General features: G+C 49.2%; 1 protein-coding gene across 2 annotated transcripts in view; it reads left to right on the top strand.

The window, feature by feature from the left end:
* The window catches only part of SLC30A6 (solute carrier family 30 member 6), an 84,265-nt gene that overhangs the window by 24,211 nt on the left and 35,717 nt on the right, over positions 1–24,337 (top strand). For both annotated transcript variants that reach the window (XM_075339457.1, XM_075339456.1), the window contains exons 9-11: positions 1,824–1,872; positions 13,091–13,210; positions 19,624–19,726. In XM_075339457.1, coding sequence (XP_075195572.1) covers positions 1,824–1,872; positions 13,091–13,210; positions 19,624–19,726 — 272 coding nt within the window. The remainder of the gene's footprint in view (positions 1–1,823; positions 1,873–13,090; positions 13,211–19,623; positions 19,727–24,337) is intronic.

The raw sequence follows: 24,337 nt of genomic DNA, 5'->3' as shown, positions 1-24,337 counted from the left end.
AGGGGAGGGGCCTTGCACTTTTTAGTGTAGTGCTTTGTGTGGCCTCCGGAGGGCAGTAGCTATACCCCAATCGTCTGGGTCTCCCAATAAGAGCTAGAAGAAAAGGAATTTACGGTAAGTAACAAAATTCCCTTCTTTGTTTTGCTGGTACCGTTTTAAAACACACAACACCCTCCCCCCCCCCCCCCCCAAAAAAAAAAAAAAGCTGAAAAAACACCATGGGAACATACCCCTGTAATGGCTCTGAACATCTCAGGTGCATGAGGTTGTAGAGCATTTTAGGTCCGACATCCTTCATTGGAAAGCAGTTGAATATAATGTCTCCTTGCTACTGTAACTATATTATACAAAAGGAGGAGAAAAGCGAGTATATATGCAAATATAGACATTTTTATTGATGCAGAGAACACACGCAAAAACAGCATTAGATCAAAAACATTAAAATACTACCAATAGATCTAGGGGGGTACAAAATGTGAGATTCATAAACAGTGTGAAATATTCCTGTCCATCTCAAATAGCCGTGGAAGAGGTGAGTACACCCAACTATAATGTAAATGAGATAAAAGGATCGGGCAAAAGACATGGGGCGTAATGACGATCGGACTCCATTAGCACAGTAAAGAAGGAAATATTCACACACACATATATGGCTCTGAAGACTGCAAATTGAAAAGTGGTATAATATTCAATAAATTCATGCTGCACAAAACTGACAAGCCGTGTGTGTGAAAAAAAATCTCCTGTACACTCTAAAATATACACATAGTGTGTGTAGACCTCAAAAACGGGGATTTTGGATGATAAGAAGAGACAAAAGTGCAAAGGGAGTTCGACCACAGCCACTAACAAGACTCATCGGGGGGCTGTATGATGAAATGTATCAATTTTGCCAAATGAACTAAATTACAATACATGGTGAGGAAAACCTAAGTACAGACTTGGTATAGCAATGAATCATAAAATGGATGTGCATATGGCCAGTAAAGGATCCTCATATAACCATACATACTGGAAGATTAAAGATATTTAGAGAAGTTCTATGGCAAAGTTATAAAAAACAGGGGAACCCGAGGAATAATCAAAAAGATGTACACATACCCAAAAGGAGAAGGATCACCACCAACGCGCGTTTCGCGGAGGTACTGTTACTTTCTCAAGAAGGATCAACGTCATTACGCCCTATGTCGTTTGCCCTGTCCTTTTATCTCATTTACATTTTTTAATGGGGTGTACTCACCTCTTCCACGGCTATTTGAGATAAACAGGAATATTTCACACTGTTTATGAATCTCACATTTTGTACCCCCCCTAGATCTATTGGTAGTATTTTAATGTTTTTGATGTAATGCTGTTTTTGCGTGTGTTCTCTGCATCAATAAAAATTTCTATATTTGCATATATACTCGCTTTTCTCCTCCTTTTGTCTAAATTGTGAGTAGTGCATACACAGTGACAGTACACATCTGCTGACAGTGTGTTTACCTTATGGCTCAAACGTTGGGAATTGTTCTCATAATGTAACTATATTAGACAGGTTGCAAAGTAATGACAAAATATTCATCATTTATAACATGACTGATGCGTTTTAGTAAAATGCATATAAAAGTCTGTAACGCTCTTATTCATCTTCTGTTGGAGCAAATTTAGATTCTCCATCATAGTTTGCATTCTTCATCTTTTGAATGTCTATAGAGTTTCATACAGTGTGTCACTTTGTATCATGTATATACACACTGTTATGTTATAAAATAAGAATGTTTTTTATGTTTCGGTGATGTCAGCATTGTTTGTTACATATATTGTCTTTCTTTATCTTGCAGCGGCTAGTACGAGCTGGCTCCAAGAACACGTAGCAGACCTGAGCCGGAGGTACAGTGCCTATAACGCTGCCTGCCATGATTCAGAGAATGCCAACATTTTGCAAAGAACAAAAATACCAAGTTCCTCCTTCAATATTTTTGGCAGCGAGCTCAGGGTGACGGATTTATCTGGGGATCAGGGCTAATCTTTATATCCAAAGGGCAATGGTGCAGGTGTCTTGGCATAGTCATGCCTCACAGCCCTACACTGTCCTGAAAATACATTAATAAAATGTCAACTGGACATTACCATTTTCTGGGCAATAAAGTCACTTCTAGCACTGAGTGGGGATTAGGTTGAATTCATCTGTGCTTTAACTGACAGCACACAAATAATCCATGGATGAGATCCCTTTGCTGTCTTTTGAAGGGGTTTTCCAACAAAATTCATTTTAATCAATAAATCTTGGGATTATAATAAGTTCCACAAGTGAATGTGTTTAGAAAAATGTCCTGTGCTGAGATAATCTTATTTACATGCCCCTGCTATGTACTGTGTAATGGCTGTGTCTGACCATACAGGGACATGGTCTGATCATACAACATCTCCTGGGTCGGGGAGGATGCAAAAGAAAGTGTATAGATATTACAGCATGGGATCGCAAATAATTATTTCTTTGAGGTAAACTTTTTTCTCTGACGCCTCATTGGGGGACACAGGACCATGGGTGTTATGCTGCCTATCCATAGGAGGACACTAAGTAGATGCAAAAGTATAGCTCCTCCTCTGCAGTATACACCCCCTGGCCGGGCCAGGCAACCCCAGTTTTAGCTTAGTGTCTGTAGAAGGCACTTCCTTTCAAGGTTTGTTATTTTTTGAGGGCGACGGTTTCCTTTTGGGACCGATCTCCCACTACCATCAACGGGCGGGAACGTGGAGTGTCGCCTCCACGTACCCCCTCCTGCGACGCTGGATGACGACGGGTTCCACAGACACCGATTTTCCAAAGCCCAGGGTAGAGGCCTGTGCCCCTATAGCCCAATTCCTCAGCCCCTCTTTGCAGGCTTTGAGTTGAATATGGCACCAGTGTGACCGGACACAGCAAGCTGACTCTGCTATTTTCACTGCCTGGACTGAAGCAGTGTTTTAAGGTGAGATCCCCCCTGACTGGTTTCCCAGACAAAGGGAGAAAAGGCGCTGCAGGGAAGGCTCCCAGGACATTTACAGTATTTATTATGAGAAAGTCCCTTGCTGGGTGCAAGGAGGAGAGCCCCAAGGATCCTGCACACACAGTGTTAACTTTTCTCTAACTTGCTGACTGGAGGAGGGGGGGGGAAGTCACTCCTGTTTGCAGAAAGGCCTGCAGATAATTTCCCTGTGGCAGGGGGACGGCCCAGGGCTCAGGGACTCACGCTGTTTATTTGCTCTGTTTATTTGCTCTAGCAGAAAAGCCGGCTGATAACCACCAGTGACAAGCTGTGTGCTGACTGGAGGGAGAGGGAGGAAAACTATCAGAAGCTCCCTTCCCGCCGTTTTTTACTACCCACAGCAGGGGGGGGGCACACTGACTTCATCTTCGCACTCTTTTAGTGCCAAGTCCCGCCCCCCCCCCCCCCATGGCCGCAATAAGCTTCCCCCGGAAAGCGTGCGAAGATCTCCATAGAGCTTAATCCTTTCTGAGGACAGGGCCATCGGCTGATTCTGGTGAGGTGCTTGCTTCACTTGTAGCTCTGCTGAGCATTGCTCCCCCTCCTGGCATACTCCTATTAGGAACATGCAGAATTCTAAGGGCACTAAGAGTGCTAAGGCCCACATAGTCTATTATTCAGCCTGCACAGCCTGCCACACTGAGTTACCACATAAACACATCTCTTCTCTCTGTGAGTCCTGTGCCCCTATAGCCCCCCAAGACCCCCCTACCACCACCGCTGCAACTGTCAGCCCAGAGCCTAGGGCTCCCAGCCCACCGGAATGGGCACAGTTTCTGTCCCAATCCATGGAACAAATGTCACAGAACCTGGTGCTGGCTATGCAATGTCGTCCTCCACACCCTTCTGGGTCCCTGGACGGAACGCAGCCTGAGGATACCCCTATGGAGGATCCTTCTGAGGTAACCGGGCACATGCTTCATCGGTTGCAGGGATCAGGAAAAGAGCACACGGCCGGGTGTCTCCAGCGGGCTCTCCCTCGGGAGCACACAGGGCAGGCTCTCCCACATGCTCCACGGCTTCTGAAGAGCTGGAGGAGGGAGAATGCTGTTTATACCAAGAGGATTCCTTGGTTTCAGCCTCCCCAGATGATCAAACTGCAATAGACTCCCTTATAGCAGCAATCAACCAAACTTTGCATGTGGAGGATCCCCCATCCACTACCACGGACCATGCGCTCTCCTTTAAGAGGGCAAGGAAACCCCAAAAGGTTTTCGCTGATCACCCAGAGTTTCAGGATATCCTTACAAAGCAAAGGGAGAAGCCTGACAGGCGCTTCGGTAACCGAAAACTCATGGTGTCTCGGTACCCTTTTGCCTCACCTGCCCCTGAGGGCTGGGCCGATCTGCCCTCGGTCGACCCCCCGGTCTCCTGCCTTACCACAAAGACGCTCCTGTCTTTACCCGATGGTTCCTCCATCAAGGACCCGACAGACAGACAGGTGGAGCACCTCGCCCTCTCTGCTTTTGAGGCTGCGGTTTCCTCCCTCTCGCCCTCCTTTGCCGCTGTGTGGGTCGCAAAGGCGATCTCGGTCTGGGCAGAATCCCTTAACACTTCGCTTGAGGAATCCCTGTTCACTCATACCTTCACAGAGGTAACAGCTCAACTTGCCGCTGCGGCGGAGTACCTCATGCAGGCCTCCATGGACGCTGCTACCTGCGCAGCGTTTGCCGCCGCAAATACCATAGCCATCCGTAGAGCTCTCTGGCTCCGACAATGGCGAGCGGACTCTGCCTCCAAGAAGTCTCTCACGGGCCTTCCCTTTTTTCCAGACCGATTGTTTGGCGAACGTCTGGACAAGCTCATTTCTGACGCCACGGGAGGAAAGAGTACCTCCCTCCCCCAGCTGAAGTCCAGGGCGTCCTTCACCAGACGTCCACAGTCCTCGTTCCGCTCCTTTCGGAACTCATTTGGTTGGTTGACATCCACCAGCCGCGGACTACGCAGGGACCGACCTTCTCAGCTCTCCCCGAAACCAACTTCGTCATGGCAGCCTAGACCGAAACAGTCCAGGACTAGGGAGACTCGGCCACGACGTTTTCCCCCCTCATGACTCCTTCGGCGCCCCGGAAGACACACTCCTTGTAGGAGGTCGACTGCGGCTCTTTCATCACATCTGGGCTGCCGCCTCAGACGACAAATGGGTGCGAGACCTTGTGTCTTCCGGTTACCACATATAATTTCGGACCCGACCCCCGAGTCGGTTCTTTCTCTCAAACCCCCCAAAGACTCAAACGACGCAAAGCTTTATTCCCAGCAATCTACTCGCTCCAAACAGCAGGAGTGATAATACCTGTCCCAAACGACGAGAAGTTCGGGGTTTTTTATTCCAACCTCTTTGTGGTCCCCGAAAAGGATGGGTCAGTTCGACCCATCCTGGACCTCAAACACCTAAACAAACATGTGCACGTATGGAGATTCAGAATGGAGTCCCTAAGGTCCATTATTGCATCCATGGTCGAAGGGGAATTCCTCGCCTCCATAGACATCAAGGATGCGTACCTGCACATACCCATCGCCCCAGATCACCAAAAGCTCCTCCGCTTTGCAATTCAGGACTCCCACTTTCAATTCGTAGCTCTACCCTTCGGCCTTGCCACCGCACCAAGGGTCTTCACCAAAGTCATGGCGGCCGCCATGAGCGTCCTTCACGCCAGGGGAGTAGTCATTCTCCCTTACTTGGACGACCTCCTCATCAAGGCCCCCTCCTTCCGCGACTGCTCAACCAGCGTACAGATCACTGTGGACACCCTATCCCGCTTAGGGAGGCTAGTGAATCTGGACAAATCATCCCTGATCCCATCACGATCCATCACCTTCCTGGGCATGTCCCTGGACACCCGTCGGGGCTTGATCCTTCTCCCTCAGGACAAGGCGATCGCTCTTCAACGAGCGGTACGCTGCCTTCTACGTCCTCCGTCTCGCTCCATTCGATTCAGCATGAAAGTGCTCGGCAGGATGGTGGCAGCTATGGAAGCAGTACCCTTTGCTCAACTGCACCTCCGCCCACTGCAGCTAGCCCTTCTAGCGGCCTGGGACAAGAGCCCCTTCTCCCTGGACAGACATCTTCACCTGATGCCTTCAGTCATGTACGCACTCCGCTGGTGGCTTTGGTCCTCATCCCTATCGAAGGGGAGATCTTTTCTCCCAGTGAACTGGCTGGTCCTGACCACGGACGTCAGCCTCCTAGGCTGAGGAGCAGTGTACCGGCACCACACTGCTCAAGGACGTTGGACGCCCCAGGAGTCTTTCCTACCCATAAACATCCTGGAACTCCGCGCGATCTTCCTCACGCTCAGAGCGTTCTGCCCTCTGCTAGCGGGTCGTCAGATTCGAGTCCAATCAGACAATGCGACAGCTGTAGCCTATATCAATCGGCAGGGGGGCACCCGCAGCAAAGCGGCTTATCTCGAGGCCCACAAGATCCTCAGCTGGGCCGAATCGTCGGGATCCGTGATATCAGCGGTACACATATCGGGGGTAGAGAACTGGGCAGCAGACTTTCTAAGTCTCCAAGGCCTGGCCGCCGGAGAATGGTCTCTCCACCCAGATGTGTTTCTACACATCTGCACTCGCTGGGGCACACCAGACATGGACCTAATGGCCTCAAGGTTGAATGCAAAGGTACCCGCGTTCATAGCCAGGTCACGCGACCCGCAGTCCATTGGCGCGGATGCTCTAGTCTGCTCCTGGCACCAATTCCGCCTGCCTTACATAATTCCACCTCTACCCCTGCTGCCGCGGGTAATCAGGAAGATCTAGGCAGAGGGAGTCCCGGTGATACTGATAGCACCGGACTGGCCCAGGCGCGCCTGGTACGCCGAATTAGTACAAATGCTCACAGACGCACCGTGGCGCTTTTCAGACATCCCATACTTGCTGACCCAAGGGCCCATTTCCCATCAAAACTCCAGAGCCCTGAAGCTGACGGCATGGCCATTGAGACCTGGGTATTAACGAGTGGGATTCTCCCCCGCGATTATTTCCACCATGATCAGCGCCCGAAAGCCTGCTTCATCCCGCATTTACCACCGTATGTGGAAAATCTTCCTTTCATGATGCAGGGAAACTAACGTCCAGCCTATGCCTCTGGCCATCCCCAGAATTCTCGACTTTCTACAGTCTGGCTTGCAAGCGGGGTTGGCTCTCAGTTCCCTTAAAGGGCAGGTCTCAGCGCTCTCAATCTTCTACCAATGCTGCCTGGCTCAAAAACCGCAAGTCAAGACCTTCCTACAGGGCATTTCCCATCTAGTTCCCCCGTACAAACGGCCCCTGGAACCATGGGACCTCAAACTCGTTCTGGACGGTCTCCAGAAGTCTCCCTTTGAACCCCTCAAGGAATCCTCCCTTGCTCTTCTGTCCTGGAAGGTAACATTCCTGGTGGCAATTACGTCCATCAGACGGGTTTCGGAGTTAGCAGCACACTCTTACCGCAAGCCTTTTCTGATCTTTCACCAAGACAAGGTGGTTCTGCGCCCCTTCTGGATTTCCTTCCAAAGGTTCTTACCCCGTTTCATTTGAACGAGGACATTGTTCTGCCTTCCTTTTGTCCACACCCGGTTCATAGGGTGGAAAGGTCTCTGCATTTGTTAGACCTCGTCAGAGCTCTCAGATATTACATATCCAGGACAGCCCCCTTTAGAAAAACTGACTCTTTGTTCGTCATTCCTGAGGGGCCTAAGAAGGGACAGGCAGCTTCAAAGGCGACTCTGGCTCGCTGGATTCGCTCTGCGATCCAGGAAGTCTACCGCTTGCAACTCAAGCCCATTCCTAGTGGGCTGCGGGCTCATTCCACGCGAGCAGTTGGCGCTTCGTGGGCCATTTGGCATCAGGCTTCAGTGGAACAGGTGTGTAAGGCTGCGATCTGGTGTAGCCTACATACGTTTTCAAAGCATTACAGAGTCCATACCCAGGTTTCAACTGAGACAAATCTGGGTAGGAAAATTCTGCAAACGTCAGTAGAGCACCTCTCTCAGTAGGCGCTCCAGGCTGTCTGGGACTGGTTCCTAGTCCTTGGGTTGTGTTGTCTTCTTTTATGTTTCCCACCCATGGACTGCTTTAGGACGTCCCATGGTCCTGTGTCCCCCAATGAGGCGTCAGAAAAAAACGGATTTTTGTGTACTCACCGTAAAATCGTTTTCTCTTAGCCATCATTGGGAGACACAACACCCACCCTGTTGCCCTGTTGGGCCTTGGTTCTCTCAGTACCTTATTTGGTTATGACTCTTTTTTTTCTCATGTTCCTCTGTTGAGAAGGTTTTACTGTTTTTTTTCTCCTACTGCTTGTGTACTAAAACTGGGGTTGCCTGGCCAGGCCAGGGGGTGTATACTGCAGAGGAGGAGCTATGCTTTTGCATCTACTTAGTGTCCTCCTATGGATAGGCAGCGTAACACCCACGGTCCTGTGTCCGCCAATGATGTCTAAGAGAAAACGATTTTACGGTGAGTACACAAATCTCCGTTTTTTTAAAACAAGCAGGGAAATGTTTTACCTCACAAAAAGAATCATCTATGATCCCATGCTGAAATGTCTGTACACTTTTTTACTTCCTCCCCGGCCCAGGAGCTGTGATATGAGCAGATCATGTCCCTGTACGGTCAGACACGGCCATTACACAGCACATAGCAGGGGCACATATATAAGATTATCTCCGCACAGGAACATTTTTTTAACATATCAAATTGTGGAAATTATTATTATTCCAAGATCTATTGATTGGATTGTTGGTCTGTGGATGAGATCACACACAAACCTGTCTTCATGGTTTGTTTTTTTTAGTTGCGATGGCCTGCAAAACAACAGTGCAGAGTAATGGATATATGTTCTAGCTACAAAAAAAACAAAAATAAAATTAAATTGTGTATGTGAATGAGGCCTAAGTGTGTTTAGGGACATACATTATTAGGGTATTTGCACACATTGCATTTTTTTCCACAAAGAATCCAACATTTTACTGTCCCAGCAAATTGAGATTTCTGAAATCTCATATACACTTATTATTTCCTTTAAGATTTGAAGCAGTCACATCTGCGTCTGTCGATCCTTTCCACATTTTTGCAGCATGTGCACCATGTGTTTTGTATCCTGCGTTTCTCAGCCAGGAGACATGTTTGATGTCGCGATGTCTGCAGCAAATACTTCACGTGTGCACATACCCTTAAGAGAGATCTTTACCAATGCACATCAGAAGTCTAAGAAAAGATTCTCCAGATATGTTATTTCATGGAGAATGCTAAAAAAAGAGCATGATTATGTTCTAATGAAGGGAAGAAAATCATGGAATAATGGCTTTATCTATTAAAGGGGTTGTCCGTTACTGGACAACCCATATTTCTTAAAGAAGCACTCCTCCCATGAGTTTTATTCCCCTACACCTGTGTATATAGGGTCAGCTTCATCCTTTTTCTGCTCTGCTCTGGTCCCTTGGCACCATCTTATGCCTGTAACTTCTAACTGGCCAAAAGTTACTTCACAAGCTCTCAAAGTCTGAGAGCCATAACGAGGCTCTCATAGACTTGTAGTGAGTTGTGAGTAGAGATGAGTGGACCCGTGCAAGTTCGGGTTCTGGGGGTACAGCTGAACTTTTTATAAAATTCTGTTCTGTACCCGGACTTGACCATAGGTTCATTTGAAGTCCCTGATTGGCAGTTCGGCTCTCCGCCCACATACAGCCAGCCATAACAGAGCACTTCCGGCAGAGGGTGGGTGGGAGTTTTTCATTTTTTTTTCTTCATTTTTTGTGTTTTTACACACTACATCCAGATCACGCTGTTGTTACTCCAAGTGTGAGCTGTTCAAACACTGCAAGCGACTCACACTGGGCCGAGCACCGAGCGTACCCGAGCACAGCGATGCTCGATTGAGTGATTTGCACATGGAAAGCACCAGAAATCCGAACCTGAACTCTGTTTTTTGGGAAAAGCGTGTGTGTGTTTGGTATGATCTCCGAACACTGAACATCAGGTACGCTCATCTCTAGTTGTGACCTCAGCAAACACTGGCGCTACCAGTAGGTCACAAATCACAGCTGATCGACCAGAGCGATGCTAGAAAAAGATGAAGATGGCGGCAGGCGAGTATAAGATTCGGGGACATTAGAGCGCCACTCCAGCACTGAAATAAAAACAAATAAGAGGCTGGAGCCGTGCTTTAAAAAAAATACCAACTTGATTTGCAGTTTTTGCTCCAGGTTGAACGATGTTGTACTACTCAGTGCTTACTCCTGGCTTCTGCCAAAGCTAATAACAATTAATCAGTGGGGGTGCCATATGTTGGACCACCACCAATCTGATCTTCATGACCTACCCAGGATATGGGTCATCAATGTTATACCCCCAGACAACATAATTAAGGTTGTGTAGGCTTATTTCTAATAAACAAGACTAGAAGAGCAGTATCCGTGCCCCACTTATTAAGGAGCCCCCCAATGTATACAGGGACTGAAGAATAATAGCTGGCAGCACCTGACCGCCCCTGTCGTAGTGCCAAGGAAAGAAAACAATTGTATAAATATATAAATGGGCTGCTGTGATAATCGCTCTACAAGCATAATACACATCAGGGTAGGTACCTATTTTTTTTTATTTAGCTTTTGGCTGATTAGTTCCGATAAGCCCTTTTTGGGTATTTGTTCAGAACAGTCCTTTCCCTTGTGTGGCCTGACATTTGTGCATATCCCGATGTGTATTACTTTTGTAGACTGAGTAGCACAGCATATATATATGCATATATATATATATGCATATATATACATATATGCATATATATATATATGCATATATATATATATATATATATATATATATATATATATATATATATATATATAGATATATACCGTATTTTTCGCTTTATAAGACGCACCTGATTATAAGACGCACCCCCAAATTTGGTGAAGGAATAGAGAATTTTTTAATAAATGGGGTCCGTCTTATAATGCCAGTGTCCGTCTGACAAATCATATAGGGTATATGTCCCTCATAGCCCCCCCCATCCTAAAATTAGCCCTCTGAATCTGGATATGGCCCAGTGATGCCACATGTCCCCTATGCCTGGCACACATCCTCTATGGCTGGCACACAGCCCACTGTGGCTGGCACACGGCCCACTGTGGCGGCACACGGCCCACTGTGGCGGCACACGGCCCCATGTGGCTGCACACAGCCCACTATTGCTGGCACATGGCCCCATGTGGCGGCACATGGCCCCATGTGGCGGCACATGGCCCCATGTGGCGGCACATGGCCCCATGTGGCGGCACATGGCCCCATGTGGCGGCACACGGCCCCATGTGGCTGCACACGGCCCACTATTGCTGGCACATGGCCCCATGTGGCGGCACATGGCCCCATGTGGCTGCACACAGCCCACTATTGCTGGCACATGGCCCCATGTGGCGGCACCCGGCCCCATGTGGCGGCACACGGCCCCATGTGGCTGCACACGGCCCACTATTGCTGGCACATGGCCCCATGTGGCGGCACACGGCCCACTATTGCTGGCACATGGCCCCATGTGGCGGCACACGGCCCCATGTAGCGGCACATGGCCCACTATTGCTGGCACATGGCCCACTATTGCTGGCACACAGCTCCCTGTGTTATATATCGCCCCATGCTGCTGCTTTTAGGAAAATAAACTTTCCTTACCTTCTCCAGCATTGTCCTGTCTGTGTCCCCCTCCTCGGGGTTGATCTCCGGCCTCCTGCATTTCCTGGTTCTCGGCCGGTCATGTGATCGGCACGGCAGAGTGAAATCTCTTGTGCCTTATCACAGCAGCAGGAGGGAGGCCTGGCAGACACGCTGGAGGAGGTGAGTAAAAAGTTTATTATTTTACTGTTTGCAGCAGCATAGGGGACATGGCTAACACGGGGGAGGGGGCATGTGCAATCAAAGAAGGGGCAGGCAGATATAATATACACTGCTGCCCCAGCCTATCGCCGCGGTGCACTTTCAGCACCATGGTGGTGGACAGCAGCTGTGCATATTATATGAGCGGGTGCAGGAGATCAAAGTCTGCTGCTCCCAGCTTTCACAAGTCCCCCAGCAGAGCTCCAGAGCTGCCCGCACCTCCCCTGGACTCTGTAGTGTGTGTATATATATATATATATATACACCCCCCCCCCCCGTATATTCGGATTATAAGACGCACCCCCTACTTTCCCCCAAAATTTGGGGGAACAAAAGTGCGTCTTATAAAGCGAAAAATACGGTATATATATATAATTATATTTACTGTATTTTTTGTTTTATAAGACACACCCCAAATTTGGAGAAATAAAGGTAGAAAAAAAAGGGGGTCCCTTTTATAATCCGGTGGTGTTTTCTCAGGGAAAGGGGGTTGCAGCGTAGCAGGGGAGCGTGGGTCACAGGAGGCATTGGTGGTACTGGAGTACAGCAATGCTGCCAGTGGTACAGAGGGGAGCCCAGATACTCACTGCGGGCTCTGCTCTGTGCAGCGGCTGGTGACGCGGCTCTGCTGTGCAGTGCTGGTGATGTGGCTCTGCGCTGTGCGGGAGGTGGTGAGTCACCAACCATTCTGAAGATGTCGGCGATGAGGGCTTCAAATAATGGCGGCCGGAGTTGGCATGTGCGCAGATGAGAGCTTGAGCTGAGAACTGCATCTGCACATGCGCTGCCTCTAGGCGCCATTATTTGAAGCCCTTACCGCCAACTTCTGACATCTTCAGAATGACCGTGCAGCCCTGCACAGAGCAGAGCAGACCCGCACAGAGCAAAGCCCCACGTCACCAGCCCCGCACAGAGCAGAGCCGCGCCGCCCGATGCCCAGAACAGCGCCACACAGAACAGCGTGGGCAGCACACCGCATAGCATTACCCCTGCCTCCTTTGCCCCTCTTCACAACCCCCACAGTAAACTACATTCGGATTTTAAGACGCACCCCTCATTTTCCTTCCAAATTTTTGGGAGGAAAAGTGCGTCTTATAATTTGAAAAATAAGATGTAGATAGATAGATAATATATATATTTATTTTTTGCAAACTTAAGGGATCTATATTTATAGTTTCGGTTTTTCAGCAGTTTATGTTTCCATTCCTCACTGCGTCGTGTTCTTGCAGTTTATGTGGCATCATCCCGGGGCTGAGCAGCGTCTTCTTACCTCGGATGAACCCTTTTGTGCTGATTGACGTGGCTGGAGCACTGGCGCTCTGCATTACCTACATGTTGATTGAAATTAAGTAAGTATGCCACTTGAAAAAGAAAATAAATCAGAATATGGTCACGTACTCTTCGCTGTGCAGGTGGCAAGCTGAGCCGTTCATTATCATAGAAAATGCTTTCAAGTCGAGCCAGTTTTATAGCAATTACTGGTGTGTATATTTTACTTCTTTCCGTGCTGTATTTTGTATAACCTTTTAATATGTTTGAAGTATGGACATAGCCATGTAGGCAAATGCAAAGGTGTAACTGGATCACTGGTTTACAAGGAGTGATTCTTAAAATTGTTACTTTATTACAGTATTGTTAGTTGTGTAATCCTTTTACATAAGCTTTATGTCTTCAGTAATTTTATATGCAGTTGTAACTTGGGCTATTTTACAGCACTGGGCTTTGTCACTGTTCATATGCGACTTTTCTTTTTCGCTCCTAATTGGGAGACCCAGACAGTGGGTGTATAGCTACTGCCTCTGGAGGCCGCACAAAGAACTACACTTAAAAGTGTAAGGCCCCTCCCCTTCTGGCTATACACCCTCCCGTAGGAGTACGGATTCCTCAGTTTTAGCTTTGTGCGAAGGAGGTCAGACACGCACGCATAGCTCCATTGTTTTTAGTCAGCAGCAGCTGCTGACTATGTCGGATGGAAGAAAAGAGGGCCCATACAGGGCTCCCAGCATGCTCCCTTCTCACCCCACTGTATGTCGGAGGTGTTTGTAAGGTTGAGGTACCCATTGCGGGTACGGTGGCTGGCGCCCACATGCTGATTCCTTCCCCATCCCTTTTTACAGGGCTCTGGGTGAAGTGGGATTTACTGGTCTCCAGGCACTGAGACCGTGCTCCATCTACAGCCCCTGGAGAAGATGCTGGATGGAGCGGAGTACATCAGGGACATGGCCCTGCTTCCTCAAGGTACTCTGTGTCCCCGTGCATTTGGCGCTCACACCGCAGCATGCTGGGTGTTGTAGTGCGCCGGGGACATCAGCGCTGCGGCGCTTGTGCCATAGCCTCATTCAGCTCGCTGAAGCAGGCACACTTTTGGGGAACGGTCGCGCCGGCCGCTGGGACTGCGGCGCGGCTGGCACTTGTGGTGCGCCGGGGACTTCAGCGCGGGCCGCGCTTTTACGGCGGCCGCGCTGATAACTCGAGTCCCCGGCTTTTGCGGCCTAGTTCCGTTCGTTCCCGCCCCCAGACCTGACAGTCAGGAGAGGGGCGGGACGCTGGTCAGTGCATCAGCGCTGAGGGCTGGAGTCGTTTTTACATACTCCAGCCCTCACAATAGGCACAGAGGGGACACTGTTTCCCGCACTTTTGTTTGGGAACTCCCACGGGCCGCCCCTCTCCACAGACGCCGGCAGCCATTCCTGCTGACACGCTGAACTACAGAGGGGAGCCGGGGAGACCCAGACAAGGAATTCTGCGCCTCTTACCCGCTTCAGCGGGCGGTAAGCAGCCCTCTGGGCTCACCCCCTCTTGTGCCAGTAGTAATCTTAGTATTTTGTTCCTGCAAATACTTTGTACTGCATAGCGCTGGTCGCCCTTTGGCTATAGACTCTCTCACATTGCAGAGAGCCAACAGCATGTCGTCCACAAAACGCAAGGGTGCCAAGGCACAGACATTATATGCTTCCTGTACCGCATGTGGGACTTTTCTACCGGCAGGCTCCACTGACCCCCATTGTGTGCAGTGCTCGGCCCCTGCGGCACTTGCACAGTCGGGACCTCTGCTGGACGTGACCCAGGGTGTACCACCTGTGAATGCTGTCCAGGTGACAGGAACTGAGTTTACGGCTCGGACGATGGCCCCAGGCAACCTAAGCGGGCTCGCTATGAGGGGCCTTCACATTCATCTCAATGGTCAGGATCCCAGCGAGATGAATCTATGGGTGATGAGGCGGACGTAACTGATCAGGATTCTGATCCTGGGACCGCTCTCAATCTAGATACACCAGATGGTGACGCCATAGTTAATGATCTTATAGCGTCCATCAATAAGATGTTAAATATTTCCCCACCAGCTCCTCTTGTAGAGGAGTCAGCTTCGCAGCACGAGAGAATCCATTTCAGATATCCTAAGCGTACATTAAGCACTTTTCTGGACCACGCTGACTTTAGAGACGCAATCCAGAAACCCCACGCTTATCCGGAAAGGCGTTTTTCTAAACGGCTTAAAGATACACGCTATCCTTTTCCCCCTGAGGTGGTCAAGGGTTGGACCCAGTGTCCAAAAGTGGATCCTCCAATTTCCAGGCTTGCAGCTAGATCCTTGGTTGCAGTTGAAGATGGAGCGGCACTTAAAGATGCCACTGACAGGCAGATGGAGCTCTGGCTGAAATCCATCTATGAAGCTATTGGAGCGTCGTTAGCGCCATCTTTTGCTGCCGTATGGGCACTCCAAGCTATCTCAGCCGGGCTTGTGCAAGTCGACTCAGTCACACGTGCATTTGCCCCGCAGGTAGCACCATTGACCTCGCAAATGGCGGCATTCGCGTCGTACGCGATTAATGCTGTTCTTGACGCTACAAGCCGCACGGCAGTGGCGTCAGCCAACTCCGTTGTTTTGCGTAGGGCCCTGTGGTTGAGACACTGGAAGGCAGATTCTCATTCCAAGAAGTGCTTAACCAATTTGCCTTTTTCTCGTGACCGATTGTTTGGAGAGCGTTTGGATGAAATCATCAAACACTCCAAGGGTAAGGACTCATCCTTACCGCAACACAGACAAAACAAACCCCAACAGAGGAGGGGTCAGTCTGGTTATCGGTCCTTTCGAGGACCGGGCAGGTCCCAATTCTCCTCGTCAAAAAAGACTCAAAAAGATCAGAGACGCTCAGATTCTTGGAGGTCTCAGTCACGCCCAAAAAAGACAGCCGGAGGAACCGTTGCCAAGACGGCGTCCTCATGACTTGCAGTCTCCGATTCCCACACCCTCGGTCGGTGGGAGGCTTTCCCACTTTGGCGACATTTGGCTGTCACGCGTCAAAGACCGTTGGGTGAGGGATATTCTGTCTCACGGGTACAGGATAGAGTTCAGTTCTCGTCCGCCAACTCGTTTCTTCAGAACTTCTCCACCACCAGACCGAGCCGATGCTCTGTTGCAGGCGGTGGCCGCTCTAAAGGCGGAAGGAGTGGTGACCTCCGTCCCTCTTCAGGAACAAGGTCACGGTTTTTACTCCAATCTGTTTGTGGTCCCAAAAAAGGACGGATCGTATCGACCCGTCCTGGATCTAAAGTTGCTCAACAGACACGTAAAAGTCAGGAGGTTCCGGATGGAATCCCTACGCTCCGTCATAGCCTCAATGTCTCAAGGAGATTTTCTAGCATCAATAGATATCAAAGATGCGTATCTCCACGTGCCGATTGCGCCAGAGCATCAGCGTTTCCTACGCTTCGTCATACACGACGAACACCTGCAGTTCGTAGCGTTACCTTTCGGTCTGGCAACAGCCCCCCGGGTCTTCACCAAGGTCATGGCAGCAGTAGTAGCTGTTCTGCACTCGCAAGGTCACTCGGTCATCCCGTATCTAGACGACCTGCTTATAAAGGCACCCTCTCAAGAGGCATGCCAACACAGTCTGAAGGTGGCACTAGACACTCTCCAGAGTTTCGGGTGGATTATCAACTTTCCAAAGTCTCATCTAACCCCGACCCAATCTCTGACTTATCTTGGCATGGAGTTTCATACTCTCTCAGCGATAGTGAAGCTTCCACTGGACAAGCAGTGTTCGCTACGGACAGGAGTGCAATCTCTCCTTCAGAGTCAGTCGCACTCACTGAGGCGCCTCATGCATTTCCTAGGAAAGATGGTAGCAGCGATGGAGGCGGTCCCGTTCGCGCAGTTTCATCTGCGCCCTCTACAATGGGACATTCTACGCCAATGGGATGGGAAATCGACGTCCCTCGACAGGACTGTCTCCCTCTCTCAGACTGCCAAGGACTCTCTGCGTTGGTGGCTTCTCCCCACCTCATTGTCACAGGGAAAGTCGTTCCTACCCCCATCCTGGGCAGTGGTCACGACGGATGCGAGCCTATCAGGGTGGGGAGCGGTGTTTCTCCACCACAGGGCTCAGGGGACGTGGACTCAGGAAGAGTCCACCCTGCAGATCAATGTTCTGGAAATCAGAGCAGTCTATCTTGCTCTGCGAGCCTTCCAACAATGGCTGGAAGGCAAGCAGATTCGGATTCAGTCGGACAATTCCACGGCGGTGGCGTACATCAACCACCAAGGGGGAACACGCAGTCGCCAAGCCTTTCAAGAAGTCCGGCGGATTTTGACGTGGGTGGAAAGCAAAGCGTCCACCATATCCGCAGTTCACATTCCAGGCGTGGAAAACTGGGAAGCAGACTTTCTCAGTCGCCAGGGCATGGACGCAGGAGAATGGTCCCTTCACCCGGACGTGTTTCAGCAGATCTGTTGCCGCTGGGGGACGCCGGACGTCGATCTGATGGCGTCACGGCACAACAACAAGGTCCCAGTTTTCATGGCACGGTCTCACGATCACCGAGCGCTGGCGGCAGACGCCTTGGTTCAGGATTGGTCGCAATTCCGACTACCCTATGTGTTCCCACCTCTAGCATTGTTACCCAGAGTTCTCAGGAAAATCAGGTCCGACTGCCATCGAGCCATTCTCGTCGCTCCAGACTGGCCAAGAAGGTCGTGGTACCCGGATCTGTGGCATCTCACGGTAGGCCAACCGTGGGCACTACCAGACCGTCCAGATTTACTGTCTCAAGGGCCGTTTTTCCATCTGAATTCTGCGGCCCTGAACCTGACTGTGTGGCCATTGAGTCCTGGATCCTAGCGGCCTCAGGTTTATCTCATGAAGTTGTTGCCACAATGAGACAGGCTAGGAAACCATCCTCAGCTAAGATCTATCACAGGACGTGGAAGATTTTCTTAGCTTGGTGCTTGGCTCAGGGAGTTTCTCCCTGGCCATTTGCATTGCCAATTTTTCTTTCCTTCCTGCAGTCTGGGTTGGAAAAAGGTTTGTCGCTTAGCTCTCTTAAGGGTCAAGTCTCCGCGCTATCCGTATTCTTTCAGAAGCGCTTGGCACGGCTTTCTAAAGTACGCACGTTTCTCCAAGGAGTTTGTCATATCGTTCCTCCTTACAGACGGCCATTGGAACCCTGGGATCTAAACAAGGTTCTCATTGCTCTCCAGAAGCCGCCTTTCGAGCCTTTGAAAGAGGTTTCCCTTTCTCGGCTTTCACAAAAAGTAGTTTTTCTTGTGGCGGTCACGTCTCTTCGAAGAGTGTCCGAGCTAGCGGCGTTATCTTGCAAATCTCCCTTCCTGGTGTTTCACCAAGACAAGGTAGTACTGCGTCCAATTCCAGAGTTTTCTCCCAAGGTGGTTTCTTCCTTTCATCTCAATCAGGATATCACTTTGCCATCTTTGTGTCCGCATCCAGTTCACCAATTTGAAAAAGGTTTACATCTGTTGGACCTGGTGAGAGCACTCAGGATTTACATTTCTCGCACGGCGTCTCTGCGCCGTTCTGATGCGCTCTTTGTCCTAGTCGCTGGTCAGCATAAGGGATCGCAAGCTTCCAAATCCACCCTGGCGCGGTGGATCAAGGAACCAATTCTTCACACATACCGTTCTGCTGGGCTTCCGATTCCATCTGGACTGAAGGCCCATTCTACCAGAGCCGTGGGTGCGTCCTGGGCATTGCGGCATCAGGCTACGGCTCAGCAGGTGTGCCAGGCGGCTACCTGGTCGAGTCTGCACACGTTTACCAAACACTATCAAGTGCATACCTACGCTTCGGCAGATGCCAGCCTAGGTAGACAGGTCCTTCAGGCGGCGGTGGCCCACCTGTAGGAAAGGGCTGTCTGACAACCCGTTCATGTGGTATCTTTTTACCCACCCAGGGACTGCTTTTGGACGTCCCACTGTCTGGGTCTCCCAATTAGGAGCGAAAAAGAAGAAGGGAATTTTGTTTACTTACCGTAAATTCCTTTTCTTCTAGCTCCAATTGGGAGACCCAGCACCCGCCCTATTTGTTCTTAGGGTTTCGTTTTTCGGGTGCACATGTTGTTCATGTTGTTTCTTAAGTTCTCCGATCTTGTTATCGGATTGAATTTGTTTTTGAAACTGTTATTGGCTTTCCTCCTTCTTGCTTTGGTACTAAAACTGAGGAATCCGTACTCCTACGGGAGGGTGTATAGCCAGAAGGGGAGGGGCCTTACACTTTTAAGTGTAGTTCTTTGTGCGGCCTCCAGAGGCAGTAGCTATACACCCACTGTCTGGGTCTCCCAATTGGAGCTAGAAGAAAAGGAATTTACGGTAAGTAAACAAAATTCCCTTCTTTTTATTTAGAGATTTTTTTTTTTCTTTTCTGCAGTTTTAATTTTTTTCTTGTAATGAGGGGTTTCATTAGTGGGACATCTTTAATTTCTACCCAAATAGATGGTATTAATGCACATCTTGTGTTTGCAGTAACTATTTTGCAGTGGACACCGCATCCGCAGTCGCCATTGCTCTCATGACGTTTGGCACCATGTATCCGATGAGCGTTTACAGTGGCAAAGTACTACTGCAAGTAAGGTCTTATATGCAATGTCTATATCTTTCAAAATTTTTTGTACAATGGTGTGTCTAGTGTGTAAAAAGAATCTGCCAATACGTTTTTACTATGTAATTTGACATGTGCATAAGGTAGGGACAGAAACCCTAATTCCAACAATATATCACTTAGTTTACTGGGTGCAGCAGTTGAGATAAAGTCAGTTTTCTCTGTTGCTGATCTAGCAGAGCTCAGAAGTTGAGCTGTGTATAATGTCACCCATACTACAGCTTCTGTGTACATTGTACAATGATAGAGAGTTGCTAATCAATGTTGGGCATGTGGTTGGACTAGGAGGCACAAGACACCTAGTCCTGTAGGGAAAATCTTCTGCTGATTAAAACACTAAGGGGCACTTTGCACGCTGCGACATCGCACTTGCGATCTCGTTGGGGTCAAATTTGAAAGTGACGCACATCCGGCGCCGGTAACGATGTCGCAGCGTGTAAAGCCTAGATACACCGATCGCAAAAACATCACAATTGGGTGATTGGTGTAGCGTCTGTCATTTTCATGAATTCGCTGCAGCGACAGGTACGATGTTGTTCCTCGTTCCTGCGGCAGCACACATCGCTGTGTGTGAAGCCGCAGGAGTGAGGAATATCTCCTACCTGCGTCCCGGCTGCAATGAGGAAGGAAGGAGGTGGCCGGGATGTTTATGCCCCGCTCATCTCCGCCCCTCCGCTTCAATTGGCCGCCTGCCGTTTGACGTCGCTGTGACGCCGCACGACCCGCCCCCTTAGGAAGGAGGCGGATCGCCGGCCAGAGCAACGTCGCAGGGCAGGTGAGTGCATGTGAAGCTGGCGTAGCGATAATGTTCGCTACGGCAGCTATCACTAGATATCGCACCTGCGACGGGAGCGGGGCCTATCGCGCTCTGCATCGCAAGCATTGGCTTGCGATGTCGTAGTGTGCAAAGTGCCCCTAAGTGTAGTGAGACAGAAAAACACAGTTTAGTAAAAGACAAATCCTTGTAATCTTTTCCACTCCATTATGGTACTCTCAGATTATATTTGAGAAACCTGCTGACAGATTCCCTTTACTATATATTGACCCTGAATCTCCACCAGTGGAAAAATGTTGGGGCTTTCTAATGAGAAGCTGTTCATTTGAAGCTCCAACCATTGTAAGGAGCCGATCATTGTAGATCTGCTTGGAGTAAAGAAGTAAAACTGACTCATACACCATAAGAATGTATTGCATGGGGGGCGGGGCGATGTAGCTGACCAGAGAGGACGCATGGGAAGAGAGCTCCTATAATCCTGATCTTATCCTGGCTATTTACACCTGGTTACCTGACCCATTTACTCACTGACCTGCTGCTGTGACAGGAGATACCATCTGGAGGCTGGTGATTCCCACTGGAGCTATTCCCTGACTCTTGCACGGTGTTGCTGGATCTCCTGAGACTGGAGAGTGCGGAGCAGCAGCCATCTTCCCTACAGCCTGCATTTTCACAGTGAGCAGCAGAGCATGACTCCGGAGAGCAGTGAGGAGTGACAGATTTTGGCCAGAGGTGAAGACCCAGGAGTGGTGAGCACAGAGAGTTAATCCCTTAGCTGTGTAACTGGCAGTCAGTGAGCAGCAGCCCATTAAGGGGCCGGCGGATGTGTAGGAGACTTTAACCCATAGAGTGCTGGAGGGTCTGGAGTGTGCCTTGAAACACAGGCCCTGCAGATTCTCCCTGACACATGAAAACAAATAAGTGGCACATATTGAAGTCCCCACGCTGCGCAGGCCTGCATCATCCTGATAAATACACCCTGAGTGCTGTGTTGCCCTGGGACTCCCTTCATTCTTATTATCCACCATATAAGTGGCTGTTTTCCGGCTCTCTGGACGTGGTGAGGAAGTGGAGACAGACATATTACTAAATATACATTATAAAGGCACAGATTCAGACGCACGGGGGCACGATAAGAGAGGGGTGCAGAATCAGCAAATCCCCAGTGTATCAATATGAGTCCCCCTAAACAAAGTGGAGCTAGTGACAAACTTAAGGAATTTGCAAGGGGTGGTCAGGCACATGCCCCTAAAGCCAAGAGAAATGCCACCCCAAAAGGTCAGGCACTATTGGATGACGGGTCAGAGGATCAAGATGATTTAACCCTGAGGCAGGTTTATGAACAGCTTCTACAAGCAATTTCTACAAGCAACAGCTCCCTCACAGGGAAGATTGAGGAGGTACATTCAGAGGTGGGCCTCCTACGTCAGGACATGCAATACCTGAGGGCCCGAACAGCGGAAGTCGAGACGTGAGTGTCTGAACTGGAGGATCAAACTGTAACACTCAAAACAAAAATGACCACAATGGCCGAATCAGCAAATGCATGGCGCCAGAAAGCAGACGATCTGGAGAACCGCATGCGTCGAAACAATATACGAATCATAGGACTGCCAGAGCGCTCGGAAGGTCAGCATACGGAACAATTCCTGGAGGAGTGGCTGAAATCTAATCTCTGAGATGAGTTCTCCTCGACATTTGCGGTGGAGAGGGCGCACAGAGTTCCAATGAGGCCTCCTATTCCAGGCGCGCCACCATGTCCCTTTTTAGCAAGGATGCTCAACTACAGAGATAGAGACACAGCACTCCGCTTGGCCCGACAGAAGAGCCCACTCAAGTTCAATAATGCTGCGCTCTCAATCTTTCCGGACTTTTCGGTGGACCTCCAGAAACAGAGGGCCCACTTCATAGAGGTGAAGAAGAAATAAAGGGAGCGGAACATCATCTACTCTATGCTGTACCCTGCCCGGCTCCGTATAGTGCATGAAGGGTCATCTCTGTTTTTTACTACACCTGCTGAGGCGGAGGACTGGCTACAGGTACACCCGAAACCTAAGGGGCAGAAGCAATGAGATTACTTTCCTAGGTGACATTTTTCTGTGCCCCCTGGCGACCCTCTTCTTCCATGGTTGCTTGAAGCCCCCTTTGGAGACAGATGGGACTTCCCCGTGCCTTGAGTGATGGAGGAATTGGCCAGGAATTGGTTCTTGTGAAATGGGAGCCCTATCTTGTGCACCCTTATACCACCTATACCAGGACATTGTATTCAGTGGTGGTATCCCCATTGATGTGTGAAATGTTTTACAGGACTTATCGGAAAGGTCCTGAAGTTCGATATTGGTTCTTTATGTTTACAGCTGCAATTGCATTAACTTTATTTCTTTGCAGGGATAGGCTTATTACTGTTGGAGGGTTAACCACACTTAATTGCAGGGCAGAAAGCGTCTTATACCTGGGGTCCTGGTTCTATAAAAAGATCTATGTGATATGGGGTCAGAGCTGATATTTATGACATGGAATGTCAGAGGCCTTAAATCGCCCAAAAAAACGTATTAAGGTATTCTCCCAAATTAAGCAAGTCAAGGCCCAACTGGTGGTACTAGTAGAGACTCTCCTCACACGGGACACAGCCAGACTAGTAAACAAACCGTGGGTACAATGGTCGGCACATCCGTTCCACACCAGCTACTCCAGGGGTGTCTCTCTATTGGTCCATAGACCTATCCATTGGGAAGTGAAGGTGGTGAGGCGTGACCCGGAGGGGCGATTTGTGTTTATATATGCGTCTATAAACTCTAGAGATTATGTGCTGTTATGTATTTACAACCCCCCCCCGCCAGCTCGCATTTCCATTCTTAAACAAGCACTGAGCTTTGCCCTCAAGTATCCAGATGTGTATGTGTTATGTATGGGGGATTTTAATCTTGTGATGAATGAGGAGCAGGACAGGTTTCGGATGGATGGAGGGGGACAACATTTGGCCACACACTTGACTGATTTACAGCAATGCACGGAGGGAGGTGGGTGGATTGACCTTTTGGCGACTCCGGCATCCTAATACCCGAGAATATGCATGTCATTCTTCTACTAGACGCACGCTGTCCCGACTGGATTATATGTTTGGGTCGAGCAATATCGCAACCTGGGTGGATGACGTGGTACATGGAGTCAGGGGCACATCAGATCACAGCCCAGTGATTCTTACTATGAAGACTAACAAAGGTGTTGGTAAACCCATTTAGAGGTTAAACCCCTTTTGGCTGAAACTAATAGATCAAAGTGATAGAACTCTGACCCAAATAGAGGATTTCCTGAAAGCCCACCCTAAACCCTGGAATATTAACTTGGTGTGGGACACTCTTAAAACCTAACTTAGAGGGTGTTTGTCTTCAACCATAACATATCTTAAAAGAGTGACTAAAACTGAGGATGATATAGTAGAGGGGAGACTTAGGAACTTAGAGGCAATATATATATCGGCCCCAACCGATGGAAATAGGGCTGCCTGGATGCAATCATATAGGTTATATATGCAGCACTCTGAGACCAAGTCCAAACGCAAATTGTTCTTTACCCGACAATCATATTTTGAGCTTGGAAATCAATCCAGTAAATTATTGGCATATATGGTTAGGCAACAAAACACTTCAAATACAATATTGGGTATACGGAGGATGGATGGCTCAATACCTACATCCCCTGAAGATATTTTAGAGTGCTTTTGTGAATACTATAAAAACCTATACACTTCTAGAAATCATCATAGAGTTCAAAGTTGCGTGACATATTTGTTGGATTTGGAG

Source organism: Anomaloglossus baeobatrachus, chromosome 3, assembly GCF_048569485.1.
Source record: "Anomaloglossus baeobatrachus isolate aAnoBae1 chromosome 3, aAnoBae1.hap1, whole genome shotgun sequence".
NCBI classification, from domain to species: Eukaryota; Metazoa; Chordata; class Amphibia; order Anura; family Aromobatidae; genus Anomaloglossus; species Anomaloglossus baeobatrachus.
The sequence above is the reverse complement of the archived record's forward strand: the minus strand, read 5'-3'. Positions and strand labels throughout refer to the sequence as shown.